General features: G+C 37.8%; 1 protein-coding gene across 1 annotated transcript in view; it reads right to left on the bottom strand.

Moving 5' to 3' along the window:
* The window catches only part of LOC114268618 (DNA repair protein RadA-like protein), a 34943-nt gene extending 23299 nt beyond the window's left edge, over positions 1-11644 (bottom strand). The window contains exons 1-7 of the mRNA XM_082910207.1: positions 10818-11644; positions 9428-9483; positions 9102-9160; positions 8843-8914; positions 8312-8395; positions 7630-7737; positions 7205-7267 (exon numbers count right to left, since the gene is read on the bottom strand). Coding sequence (XP_082766333.1) covers positions 7205-7267; positions 7630-7737; positions 8312-8395; positions 8843-8914; positions 9102-9160; positions 9428-9483; positions 10818-11521 — 1146 coding nt within the window. The 5' untranslated portion in view covers positions 11522-11644. The remainder of the gene's footprint in view (positions 1-7204; positions 7268-7629; positions 7738-8311; positions 8396-8842; positions 8915-9101; positions 9161-9427; positions 9484-10817) is intronic.
* Positions 11645-12375: the final 731 nt, after the last annotated feature.

Genomic DNA, 12375 nt, shown 5'->3' with positions numbered 1-12375 from the left:
GAGGAAATATTGGATACAAACACTCTATATGAGGATGACAAATGAGAGTATGATACAAATTGTGAGATAGGATGTTGAGTACAAGATCTCACACCCTTCCTCTTGGCAATAGGAACATCAAGATCAATGGTCTCACGAGATTCAAAGTTACCTAGACTCTCATCAGAAGCAGGAGATGGCAGTGGAGTAGCAGAAACGGTCCCGTGTATCTAGTTAACTTGTTTTCTGTCTATGTCCCGGACATAAACATTCTCGTCCTTATTCTTGGTGACAGTGGGTTCTATAGTTTCAGTAGAGGGAGGTGCAAGAACAACAACTGGTTCCACCATAGGAAGCACAGTAGTAGAGGGTGGTGCAAGAGCAACTGGTTCTTCCATAAGAGGCACAGGGCTCACTTCACACCAAGGCTCCCCCGGAAATGAGGACGGTGACACCGGAGAGGACAAGAAATAGGACTGAGATTCAAAGAAAGTGACATCCATGGACACAAACCACTTACGAGAAGAAGGGTGGTAACATTTATACCCCTTTTGAGTAGGAGAGTAACCAAGGAAAACACACTTGAGGGAGCGAGGGTCCAACTTACCACGAGAGGGAGAGTGATTATGGACAAAACAGACACAACCAAATATTTTGGGAGGAATAGAAAACAAGGACTGAGAACCGAGGAGGACGTGAAGCGGAGCCTGTTTGTCCAAGACCTGGGTAGGGAGACGATTAATAAGATGGGCAGCGGTGAGAACAGCGTCGCCCCAATAGAGTCGAGGCATATTCATAAAAAAACACATGCACCGAGCCATGTCAAGAAGATGCCGATTCTTGCGTTCGGCCACCCCATTTTGTTGGGGGGTATTGGTGCAAGAGGTCTGATGGATAATGCCATGAGTAGAGAAATATTGTCCTAACCCAGAAGCTATGTATTCCCCGCCATTATCAGAACGAAATATTTTGATAGTGGCCCCAAACTGAGTACAAATCATCTTATGAAAAGTGCGAAACACAGAGAAAACCTCACTCTTATCTTTCATGAGATACACCCAAGTAGCACGAGAAAAATCATCAATAAATGTAACAAACCAGCGATGACCGTTCACAGACAGAACACGAGAGGGACCCCAAACATCAGAATGTATTAATGAAAAAGGAACTAAGCTTTTATTCAAACTGGGAGCAAAAGAAGCTCTATGTTGTTTTCCAAGTTGACAAGACTCACAAAGAAAGTCAGACACATGATGATTTGCGAAACTAGAAGGAAATAAATGCTTAAGTAAATGAAATGAGGGATGCCCAAGACGCCGATGCCATAGCCATACATCAGCGGAGGTAGTAGAAGACGTAGTGGTAGAATAAGCAAGTTTGTCCGGTTGATCTAGGAAGTAGAGACCATTTTCTGCACTACCACTGCCAATCGTCTTCCCCGTGACAAGGTCTTGAAAAAGACAATGATCAGGAAAAAACGTCACACGACAATTTAAATCCTGGGTAAGACGACTTAAGGATAACAGATTGACAGAAAACTTGGGAACATGGAGAACAGAAGATAGATGTATGGTAGGAGTGACTTGGACTAAACCTTTTCCAGAAATGGAAGAAACAGTTCCATCGGCAATCCTAACTTTGTCCTGACCTGAAGAGGGCTTATAGACAGAGAAAAGATCAGAGGAGCCAGACATATGATCTGAGGCACCAGAATCAATAATCCACGGCAAAGATGGATGACACAGGAAAGCACAAGGAGAAGATGCTAAGTTACCTGAGCGGGCAAAGGACGAGGAAGCGGTACTGAGAGCAGTAGAAGATCGGCGGTCCAACAATTGGCGCAAAGCATCCTCCAGCTCAGTATCAGAAGCTTGGGTAACAGAAGTAGAATTAGAATCAAGGGTATCAACGGCACTAGACTGATGAGCCCGGGAATAGGAACTACGGCCCCTAGATTGACCTGACCGACCTCCTCGCGAACCAGACCGATCACCGCGACCCCCAGATGGAGTCCCATGAAGCTTCCAACACGTCTCACGAGTATGCCGCGGCTTCTTGCAATAATCACAGAATACAGACTCCTTAGCAGCAGACGGATGAGGCAGGCTGAGGCCATCTCGAGGAGTAGACAGTAATGCGGAACGATCAGTAGAGACAGGGGACATCATAGCAGACCGGCGACTCTCCTCATTTTGTACATAAGAAAATGCCTCCTGAAGTGAAGGAAGAGTATCCATACTCAGAACTCGACCCCTAACTGGATCATACTCTACATTTAGGCCGGCCAAAAATTTAAAGACCCGTTCCCGTGAGATGAACTTCTTGTACCCGACAGAATCAGTAAGGCAAACGGGCTTATAGTCTTCCAGGTGATCAAGGCGTTTCCAGCCGTTGGTGAGGAAAGTGAAGTACTGAAGAACAGTCTGCTCCCCCTGAAGTGAGCTCTCAATAGAGCGGCGCAACTCAAATGCCTGTGAAAAATTCCCTTTGCGGGAATAGGTATTAGCCACAGCCTCCCAAACGTCCTGGGCAGTCTCCATAGATAAGTAGCCCTCACCAAGTTCTGGAACCATCGAATGTATAAGCCAACTCATAATTAAAGAGTTGGTAATCTCCCATTGGTCATAACCTGAGTCAGTGGTACTAGGTGCCTGTATCCTGCCATCAACATATCCCATCTTCCCTCTGCTCTTCAAAAACATAGTCAAGCTTTGAGACCATGCTAGGTAGTTTTGACCATTAAATAGAGAGGTGGTGATTTTCAGACTAGGGTTGGGGTTCTCAGTCATGGTAGTAGGTAGAATGGGACTTTCACTCTTTGGTGTTTGAGAAGAAGGGGACGCACTGGTGGAATCTGTCATGGATACAATACTACCGAACCCGCAACAAAACTAGTAGCAATCACAAACCTGGAAGGTGGTAATGATATAACAGGCACAATGACCACTATAAAGATATAACAAAATTTAAGAAACCATTTTTTTTTTTTTTTTCGGTTTTTTTTTTTTTTTTTATATATATAAATTGATATCAGGATATATACATGGATTTATATATAAATATAAATATATATATATCAGGCTAGTTTTATATATATATTAATACATATATATATTTATATATACACTAGGTCTGAGATCATACCACAGTGAGGACGACGAGTGACGACGACGATGAGGGGTGAGGAAGACGAGTGACGAACGTCTGGAGGAGCTGGACGAGTGACGAGCAGAGGGGCTGAGGAGCTGAGGAAGACGACGACGAGCTGAGGAGATCGACGAGCAGAGGAGAAGAACGAAGACGAAGAACGAAGACGAAGCAGATGGTCCAACCGGTTGATGAAGACGAAGCAACGTGACAACAGTGACTGAAGATCGACCCAGTAGATGATCCAACTAGGTACGTTTTTTTGAACCCTAACCCTAGAGGTGTAGCTCTGATACCATGAAGCTTGGGTAACCAGCTTAGGGTATGATAGAAGATCACCCCTTATTTATAAATGAAGATTAGGGTTTACAAAGAAAACAATTACAAGATGATCCCTGAGGGTATAAAATGATTACAGACCCTACTCACTTTCGGCTAATATAATATGCCAAACACTTTCGGCTAATATAATATGCTAACAGACAGGACTTTCAATTTGTTTTTGGGGTTCATCTTTTGAGAGAGCCCTTTCAATAGCTCCTATAATATTTGTTGCCACTGTTCTTAGTTCCAGTTTCTTTAATGCCTTATTTCTTCTTCGCCTTTGTCTTTTCAAAACTGGACCGGATGACATATCAAGTCAAGCCCCTAGGGGCAAAGACGGAACCGTTTGCGTTTCTGCAAATTCCTTATGAACAATCCCTACATTTTTAGAACGGATCAATTGATGTTAATTCAAATCCCGTCGGGCCAACAGGTGTTCCTTATTCGAACCTTGTCGGGCCAACGGGTGTTCCTCATTCGAACCATGTCGAGCCAACGAGTGTTCCTTTGGCTCCTAAGAATTGACTGAGATTTGGTTTGACCGATTTTGTGCTCTGAACAGAACTATCGGTTCGTAGGCCAAAACTGTTTTTTTAACAACAAGGGTCTTTTTTCCATCAACAAGAGTTTGGCTCATCACCCTCCTCCCAATGGCCCTAATGATGGCCATGTTTTCAGCAGAGGCTTTCTTCTGGGCAGACTCCACCATTTTAATGGAGTCTTCTACCTTTTTGAGTAGTTAGGCCACAACATTTTTTGTTACCCCCGTTGAAGCTGCAACAAAAGTCGTAATTGCAAATTGATTAGCCTCCTTTGCCTGAATTAGAAAGCTCTTCGTTCGAGCTATGGCCCTCACGGTTGCGTACTGCTTTGACGCTTTTACATAATCTTCGGTAATCTTTCTCAAACTTTCAACTTTCTGGAGAAGTGTGACTTTCTTCGTCACACCAGTTACCTTCGGGACAGCCAAGAGCTTTTGCTCCGGAGCCCCTTGGGTGATAGGGGAAAGAAGTGCATCTTTCCAGGATTTCGCTGGTTCTACCTTTGGGACAGCCAAGAGCATTCGCTCCGGAGCCCCATGGGTGATGGGTGCTATCTCCACCCTTGGTGATTTCAGAACCACTGGATTGTAGGTTTGTCTCCTGACAGTTGCTTCAGCATTCCTATAACAAAAGAATATATCAGTAAGTTTCAACTATATATATATATATTTTTATTCTTCAAAAGATGGGAGGAGAAATAAGTCCCACTGGGTGTGCCAGAATTTGTAGACACAAATTTTAAAACACGAAGTATTTCAACACATTTCAAAATTTTATGTTACAAATGTCTACTGTTTAGTTTTTGGACTAAACAGTGTTGATTATTTGAATTGCAAGTTCTTATTTCCGATCTGTATTTCAGATCGTTAATTACACATTTTATACAAATGAAACATCCGATTAATGAAGAACAAAATAAACAACAAAAGACAATTTAAGAAAATAAAATAAATATTTATTGAGGTTGTTATGGGTTTTGAACCCTCAAATACAAAATACAATTCTTGGGTTTGGAACCCTTTACCTATTCATCGCCATTAGCGTAGGCTCTCAAATTCTCTAGGCTTCTCTTCTTCTTTCTTGTAATGATTTTTTTAGCTCTCAATTTCTCTCTCTCTCTCTCTCTCTCTGATCTTTTCACTTCTGATTTTCTGATCCCCGCCTCTTGTGTGATGGTCCTTATATTTATGGAGGGCCATCAGGTGATAAGAATGCTTCATCTTCAATTTGAATTTCAAATTGAATGATAGCGTCTATTTGAATTTTGAATAATAGTGCTATCTAATTAATCGTATATCTGATTAACCGGATTGATCTTTGGGGTTTCATCCTGTGTGGTGTCCTTCCTGTAGGCTCTACAGGTGTCATCTTTCGTAGGCTCCACGTGTCACTTGAGTATCTTGAATAACGTTGTTGAGATGCAACATCGTTTTATTTATGTATTTCAACGGATCACATTGATCTTTTTTTAGGAAGTGATTACCTACAACCTTCCTATCATAGACTCCATACGTGTCATAAATTTAGTTGAAATTTATGTGCCAACAGTGTCTGAGTTCTTCAGCTCGATTCAACCAGGTGAGTTCTTTTTCTTCTTCTTCTTCGCTGCTTTTTTTTTTTTTTCACTGCTCTCTTTTTATGTTTTTTTTTTTTTTTTTTGCTTCTTCTTCTAAGCTCGGTCCTTCTTCCCCTTCGCTGCTGTATTTTTTTTGTCTTTTTTTGTTTTTTGTTGCTTCTTTGATGTTGTCTCCTTCTCCTTCTCCTTCCCCTTCGCTGCTGTATTTTTTTTGTCTTTTTTTTTTTTTTTTGCTTCTTTGATGTTGTCTTCTTCTTCTTCTTCTGTCTGTGTGTTTTTTTGCAACCATGTCTCTGCTTTTTCTCTCTCTTCTTCAATGTTGTTTCTCCTCCATTTCAATTTTGAGTCTCAGTCTCAGTCTCTGTTAGGAGAAAAAGGTCTTCTTTTGTCTATGTGTTTTTTTGCAACCACGTCTTTTTTATTCTCTTCTTCAATGTTTTTTCTCCTCCATTTCAATTTTGAGTCTCAATCTCCGTTAAGAGAAAAAGGTACAAATAATTAATTCACCACACATTACACTGAGACCATGAATTGTCTATGTTAATTTATCTATTTTTTACTAATAGTGTAGTGTGCATCTTACTTCAATAAAGTTCGTGCCTCGCCTTACGCTTAAGCCCCAAGAGACCTTCGTCGCCTTAGTGCACCTTGAGCCTTTAAAACCACTGATATATATATATATATATATATATTGCAGGAAATGTAAAAACTAAAACGTCAACACAATCCAAGTATTACTGTAGGTTAGGTCTAACCCCCTCCAGATCCGACTATACAACATAACAAGAAAACAAATCTTAAGTCTTAAATAGGTTCCTCATTCCCACAAATCTTAGTCTATAAATAGGTTGCTGTTGAGCATTCTGATCTCTTTTTTCCCTACTATTCTACATCACCCAAACAGACCTAAACCTCAACCAATATAATCTTTTAATCCACCCTTATGCTTAATTTAACCCTCTTAACCATAAACCTTTAAAATTAAAACCTTTGCGGCTTAAACCTAGTTATAGGACAGCCTAAAATTTTCATAGAAAGGCAACGTCCTGCACCAATACATGACAAGTAGCATCATTAGAAACAAGAAGTAGAAATGAACAGAAACAAGATGTGATGAAGCTGGTCAATTTTGTAAACAAGAAGAGGCAAAAGACTATGTTAAATGGACTCAACTAGGGGGTGCATTTTTTTTTTGATAAGTAGACTCAGTAAGGATGTTAGGTGCTAATATGTGACGAATGTCGAATTCATCTTATTCTCATATCAACGGAAACTGGAACATGGTTAAATTTTATATTTCTTACATCTCACACCCTTACCAAAGTCTTGAGCATTTGACATGGCTACTTCACAAATTTAGCAGAGTCACGTAACATAAACAAAAAAACGCATGTAAAATAGAAATAATTTAATTAACAGTAAGGAAAAATTAAATACTCCCAACAATTTCAACATTTTAAAATTTTACTGTTGAAAGAGGCAACATGTCAGTGCACAATGAAACAGTGAGCATATTTTAATTTTAACATCAGAAATTGAGAAAATTTAAGTCTAACCTAAGCCAAATCAAGTTATGAACTCTAAAACATTGGACAAAAATAAATAAAGCACTCAGATTTCAAAACTGTACACTCACCAAAAGAACAGGAATGTTTGTCTTCTTCGCAAAACGCAGCAATGCTGATGTGCATTCTTTCACCTGTCAAATATCAAGTCAGTCTAGGCATAATAAACTACTAGATTACATGAGCTAAATATTGTACAGTTGATTCTATTTTAAAATACAGTTTAACTGAGAATGGCACCATTTCAGGCCATCAAGATAAAAGAGGAAAAACTGCTATTCTTACAAAGAAAACCTTTGTTACTGTATAAACAACCTAAACTAGGGAATTAACATAGATGCAAAACGAAAGTGACTTATAGAGTAAATATAACTTAGCATAGCTTTTTACCCAAATGATCAAAATTGAAGCATCCAAAAATGATAATCTCCCAAACTAAAAACTGCTTTTCCAATCAAAAGTAGCAGCTGCTAAAGTATTCAAAAAATAGTCAAACCTGGAAAATTCCTCCAGGGCTTCCAGTCACTCCTTTCAGATAAACTGTTTGAATGGAATCAACAATTAAAACCCGAGGGGAGAGAAGAAAAATTTTCCCCAATATGTCCTGAAAGAAGGCATCAAACAATACTTAGAAAAGTAAATATTTTGAGGACTAATATGCCATAGTCACATTTACGGGCATAAGTTAGCATGAATATGTTTCATTTAATAAGTATTGTTTCAACTCCACTAAATGAAACTTTGTCTCCCCAGCAAACTAAGTTATAACACATCTGTCTGCCTTAAATTGCATTACAATAAACTTACAGGTACACAAATACATTACATCGTTAATATATCACCAACAAATTCTACTAGTTAAAAACAGGCACTTGGGAAGCCCCACCTAAAAAGTCCTAAGAAAATTTTCTTTTGGATTTAACTAAACATCTGTTCAACAGCCATGAAATGATAATCAATGTTGACTCAATAAAAAAGAATTTGAGAGAGAGAAAGAGAGCAACACAAGCATGCACTTCAATATGCAATTACTGACACTAGAGTCACTAGACTACATTAGAAGACATAATTCTCAGCAAAAATATTATTCTGATAAAATTTGAGTCACACGTTTTAGTGCCGCAGAAGGTAAATTGGCGTGATCATTGACCAAAGCAGATATGTCCAGAATCATGCACCTCAATATCAGTACTTGAATATAAGAAAAGTTCTTCCGTTCCAATCCTCAGTCGATCAGCTCTGTTTCCAATTTGTTCAACACTCTGCCATTAGGAAGATAAACAAATGAAGTATCATGGAAGAAGTTAAGTCCTCATTTTTCTTTTTGGTCCTCTCCTTCCCCCCCAAGTAGAATGAAATTGGATGATTTGAACAACAAAATAAAGTTGTCAAAATTAAATAAAAGAAGGATTATAATCAAATTTTCAACAGCGTCCACACACTCCCTTACTATAAAAAGAAAAATAAAAAAAATAAGAAAAGGACAATGGTCAACAAGGAAAGGTGTTTGTGTTTGTAAATTGTATACGAATGGCGCCCCTGCTTTGATGCTTTCAGTCAATACTTCACTCATCAAAAGGGGAAAAAAAATTATATCTAATGGAAAGACAGGACAAGCAAGTAAGTTGAAAAATGAATATGGATTTATGAAATAAGTAGCTTTAACTGCAGGCTCAATCATTTTTTTATGTGGCTTAATAAACACTAACCTCTTCACCAGAAACATAAACAACCGGAGTTGGTGCACCAAAATCACGCCCTTCTGCTATTATTGCAGCAATCTTCCATTCAAAAGTAAGATGTGACATCAGCATAGATTTATCGGGAAAGAGAGAGAGAGAGTGAAAGACAACAAGTTCAACAAAGAAAAGAAAATCTATTCAAAAGCCAGTTAATGGAACAAAACCATAAATATGCCCACATTATATATCTCGAAGTGACCACTTCAATCCTTGAACCAAATCATACCTGCAACAACAATGTACTCTTGCCAACACCAGGATCACCACCAACCAAAACCAAACAACCTACAAAACCCAGCAAACATCACAACATAATAGAATATTTAAAATCCAACTTAATGTCTAACATGGAATTATCATAGCAAATCGAAATTAAACACTCCAATGCATTGTTGATTCTAACTTGTAGTGTTGGAAAGTGCAGAACAAAAGAAGTGCATGCCGAGGAAATTTTAAAAATATTATAGGAGAAAGATGCAGCCTAACTCATAGGCTATAAAGTTTCCTGCCAAGATCCTCAGACATCTCCAGAGAGCTGAAGAAAAATTATACCTGGAACAAGACCACCACCAAGCACTCTAGCAACTTCAGATCCAAATAGTCCAGACCTAAGCATCAAGCATACCAGATATAAACAGTCCATACAATATAATTGAAAAAATGACGATGTATCTCCTAAAATAAGCAATGTATAGACTAAATCAACCTCAAGAGCATGCCATGAGGATTTCCCTTTTTATTCTATGCCGGTTCTTCCTATGATGGGACAATTATCTCATAGTTCATCTGACAAGAACTCAACAGACCCCAATAGTCTCCTAAACACAAGATATGCTATCTATATTTGTTATTCCTTCCCCCCACCCCTTTAGGGAGTTCAATTTTCTAAGCCAACCAGCTTGAACACAATAGTCAATCAATGTGTTTGGGTAACAACTAACAAACAACAATCCACTAATGCAGGGTGTTTAAACATCACATTCATGGATTAGTTACTAACACCTGTAATTTCAGTAACATATAAGATTAATGTACAGACTAATGCTCTGTTTGTTTGGGCACGGCAGTTGGTATAACGGAAAACAAAAATCAACAAAAAAAAATATTCTTTATAGCCAATAGAGGCCCCGTTTGTTTTGAGAGATAAAAATGGGATTGGGATTGAGACGGAAGTAGGACCCACTATATGTTGTATTTGTTTTGAGAGATGGAGAGGGATTCATAATCTCATGAGATTAGGATGGGCCTTAGTGTTGGGATTAAGATGGAAAAGGTGGAGATAGTATTAGGAAATTAATCCCATGAGATTAACATGTTAGGCATTTTTTGTTTAGGAAAAGGTGGTGATAGTTTTTTTGTTTTTTTATTTACATGTTAGGCATTTTTTTTAACATTAATGTTTAATATTTTTGTATTTTTTGTTAAGTAAAAATTATAATTTTATTTGTTTTAATATTTTATATTTCTTTTATAGGATAATAATTTAACAACCCAAATTAACAACTATCATCAAAACAAACACAATTTAATTTAATCTCCTCATTATCAATTCCCTTCCAAACAATTTCCTCACCATTAATCCTGACTATCCATTTTACCTTTCTACCTCTGAAAACAAGGGAGCAGAAACAAGTTTATTTAATCATAAAATATTCTTCACGTTTTCTGAATTAAAGTCACCAATGCTACCACATTATCACCTCCACCTCCACCGCCGCTACCACCACACCATTACAGCAGTTGCCGCCGCCGCCGCCCCCAAACGCCTCCCCACCTCCATCTTCAACCCGCTGCCACCACTTTCACCACCACTAATGTCATTAGTTTATTAGTTTCAAGAAGGAAACTAAACATATAAAAACGTTTTCTATGAAAAATATTTTCTTTTTTCAACCAAACGAAAACATGAATTAAGAGCTCCAACAAGACAGTGAAAACTCACAATGGAATTCGCCAATTAAGCTGATTAATCCCCCGATTCACATCCGTCAATCTCATCGGCACCACCTCTCCCGACAGCGTCGGCAACCAAGACTTTACCACATTGTTTGAAACCTCAAACCCACTTCCCTTCCCCCCATCAGACTCCACTTCCGTAAACTTCTTAACAGTGCCCACGCTATTACAAGCCCTACACGAACCCCACCACTGTCCATCCGAATGCCCACAATCCGAACAAACCCATTGCTCCTTACTCTTCCCCTTCTTCTTATTCACCAAAATCTCCCCAAATCCCAACCTCTTCTCAGACCCACCTCCCAAATTCCCTCTCCGAACATCCCCATGACTCCTCTTCGACACATCTTCATCTCCATTGCTCAACTCCGATTCTCCATCGTTGTTGTTTCGTTTTGACCCTCTACTTGTGACGAGACTCCCCGAGACTGGATCGTAAACGGTGGTCACACTGGATTTTGATTCGGTTCTTGGACTATTGAGAGTAGCCCAAGAATTTGAACTGGTCGATTCGTTGCAGAGAAGATGAGGGGTTGAGTAGAGGGTTCTTTGGAGGGAAAATTTAGGGTTTTGGGGAAATGATTTAGATGAGATTAGAGTGGGAAATGAGGGGGGTTTCTGTGAACGAAGAATGCGGAGGTGTTTGTGGGCATAGAGGGTTCGGAGAGCTCGCATGTCTGAGACTTGCATGAGAGAGAAAGAGTGTTTTGGTTACAGTGGTTTATTGATTGATTTTCAGGAGATTTATGTGAAGATGATGACCGCGAACTTCGACGTTTGAAAGCCTTTTGAGTACCAGAGGTGATTTACTAGAGCATCTCCCATTTTAACCTTATTTTAAACCTTTTTTGTCATTAAAATTTAGGACAAATTACAAATATATTTTAATATTTGTTTAAAATATAATTATTTAATATAATTTAAAAAATTATAAATATTTTTCTATCAAAAAATTTTATTTAACAAAATTAATAAAAAAGTAAAATTTTTAATTGTTTAATTATACAATAATAAAAAATTTTGAATTATTAATTGAAATAATATTTTAATATTATTAAAAACTGTTAATTAATTTAATGATTTATTAATAAAAATACCTATTTATTATGAAATTAGAAACTTTAGGAGTATAATGTAATTTCTAAAATCACAAGGGTTAATTTGTAATTTAAATAAATCTTAGAGAATGCGTTTATAATTTATCTTAAAATTTAAATAAAAATTTGATTTGTTAAACCATTTGAGACAATTAGGTATGTCCGGCTGACCAGTTAATATAAATTTTTTTATAGATTTTTACTATGAGGTAATCGATCGAGAACAATTAGCAGGTCATCTAGTAATGGTATATGTCCTGCATCTCTAACAATTATGAACAATAAATTGATGAAAGGTACGACTATTTTCAATTTGATGAAAATATTAAGATATTCTAAATAGTTTTGTTTATAATAACTTATAAAAGCTAAAAAGTTACTAAAAAAGTTAAAAATTCTATATTATTTGAGAAAGCCTGTGAGGAAAGTCTAGAGGGAAAAATTATT

This window comes from Camellia sinensis, chromosome 15 (assembly GCF_055761805.1).
Source record: "Camellia sinensis isolate YWXY chromosome 15, ASM5576180v1, whole genome shotgun sequence".
NCBI lineage: Eukaryota > Viridiplantae > Streptophyta > Magnoliopsida > Ericales > Theaceae > Camellia > Camellia sinensis.
This window is presented reverse-complemented; position numbering and strand designations above follow the sequence as displayed.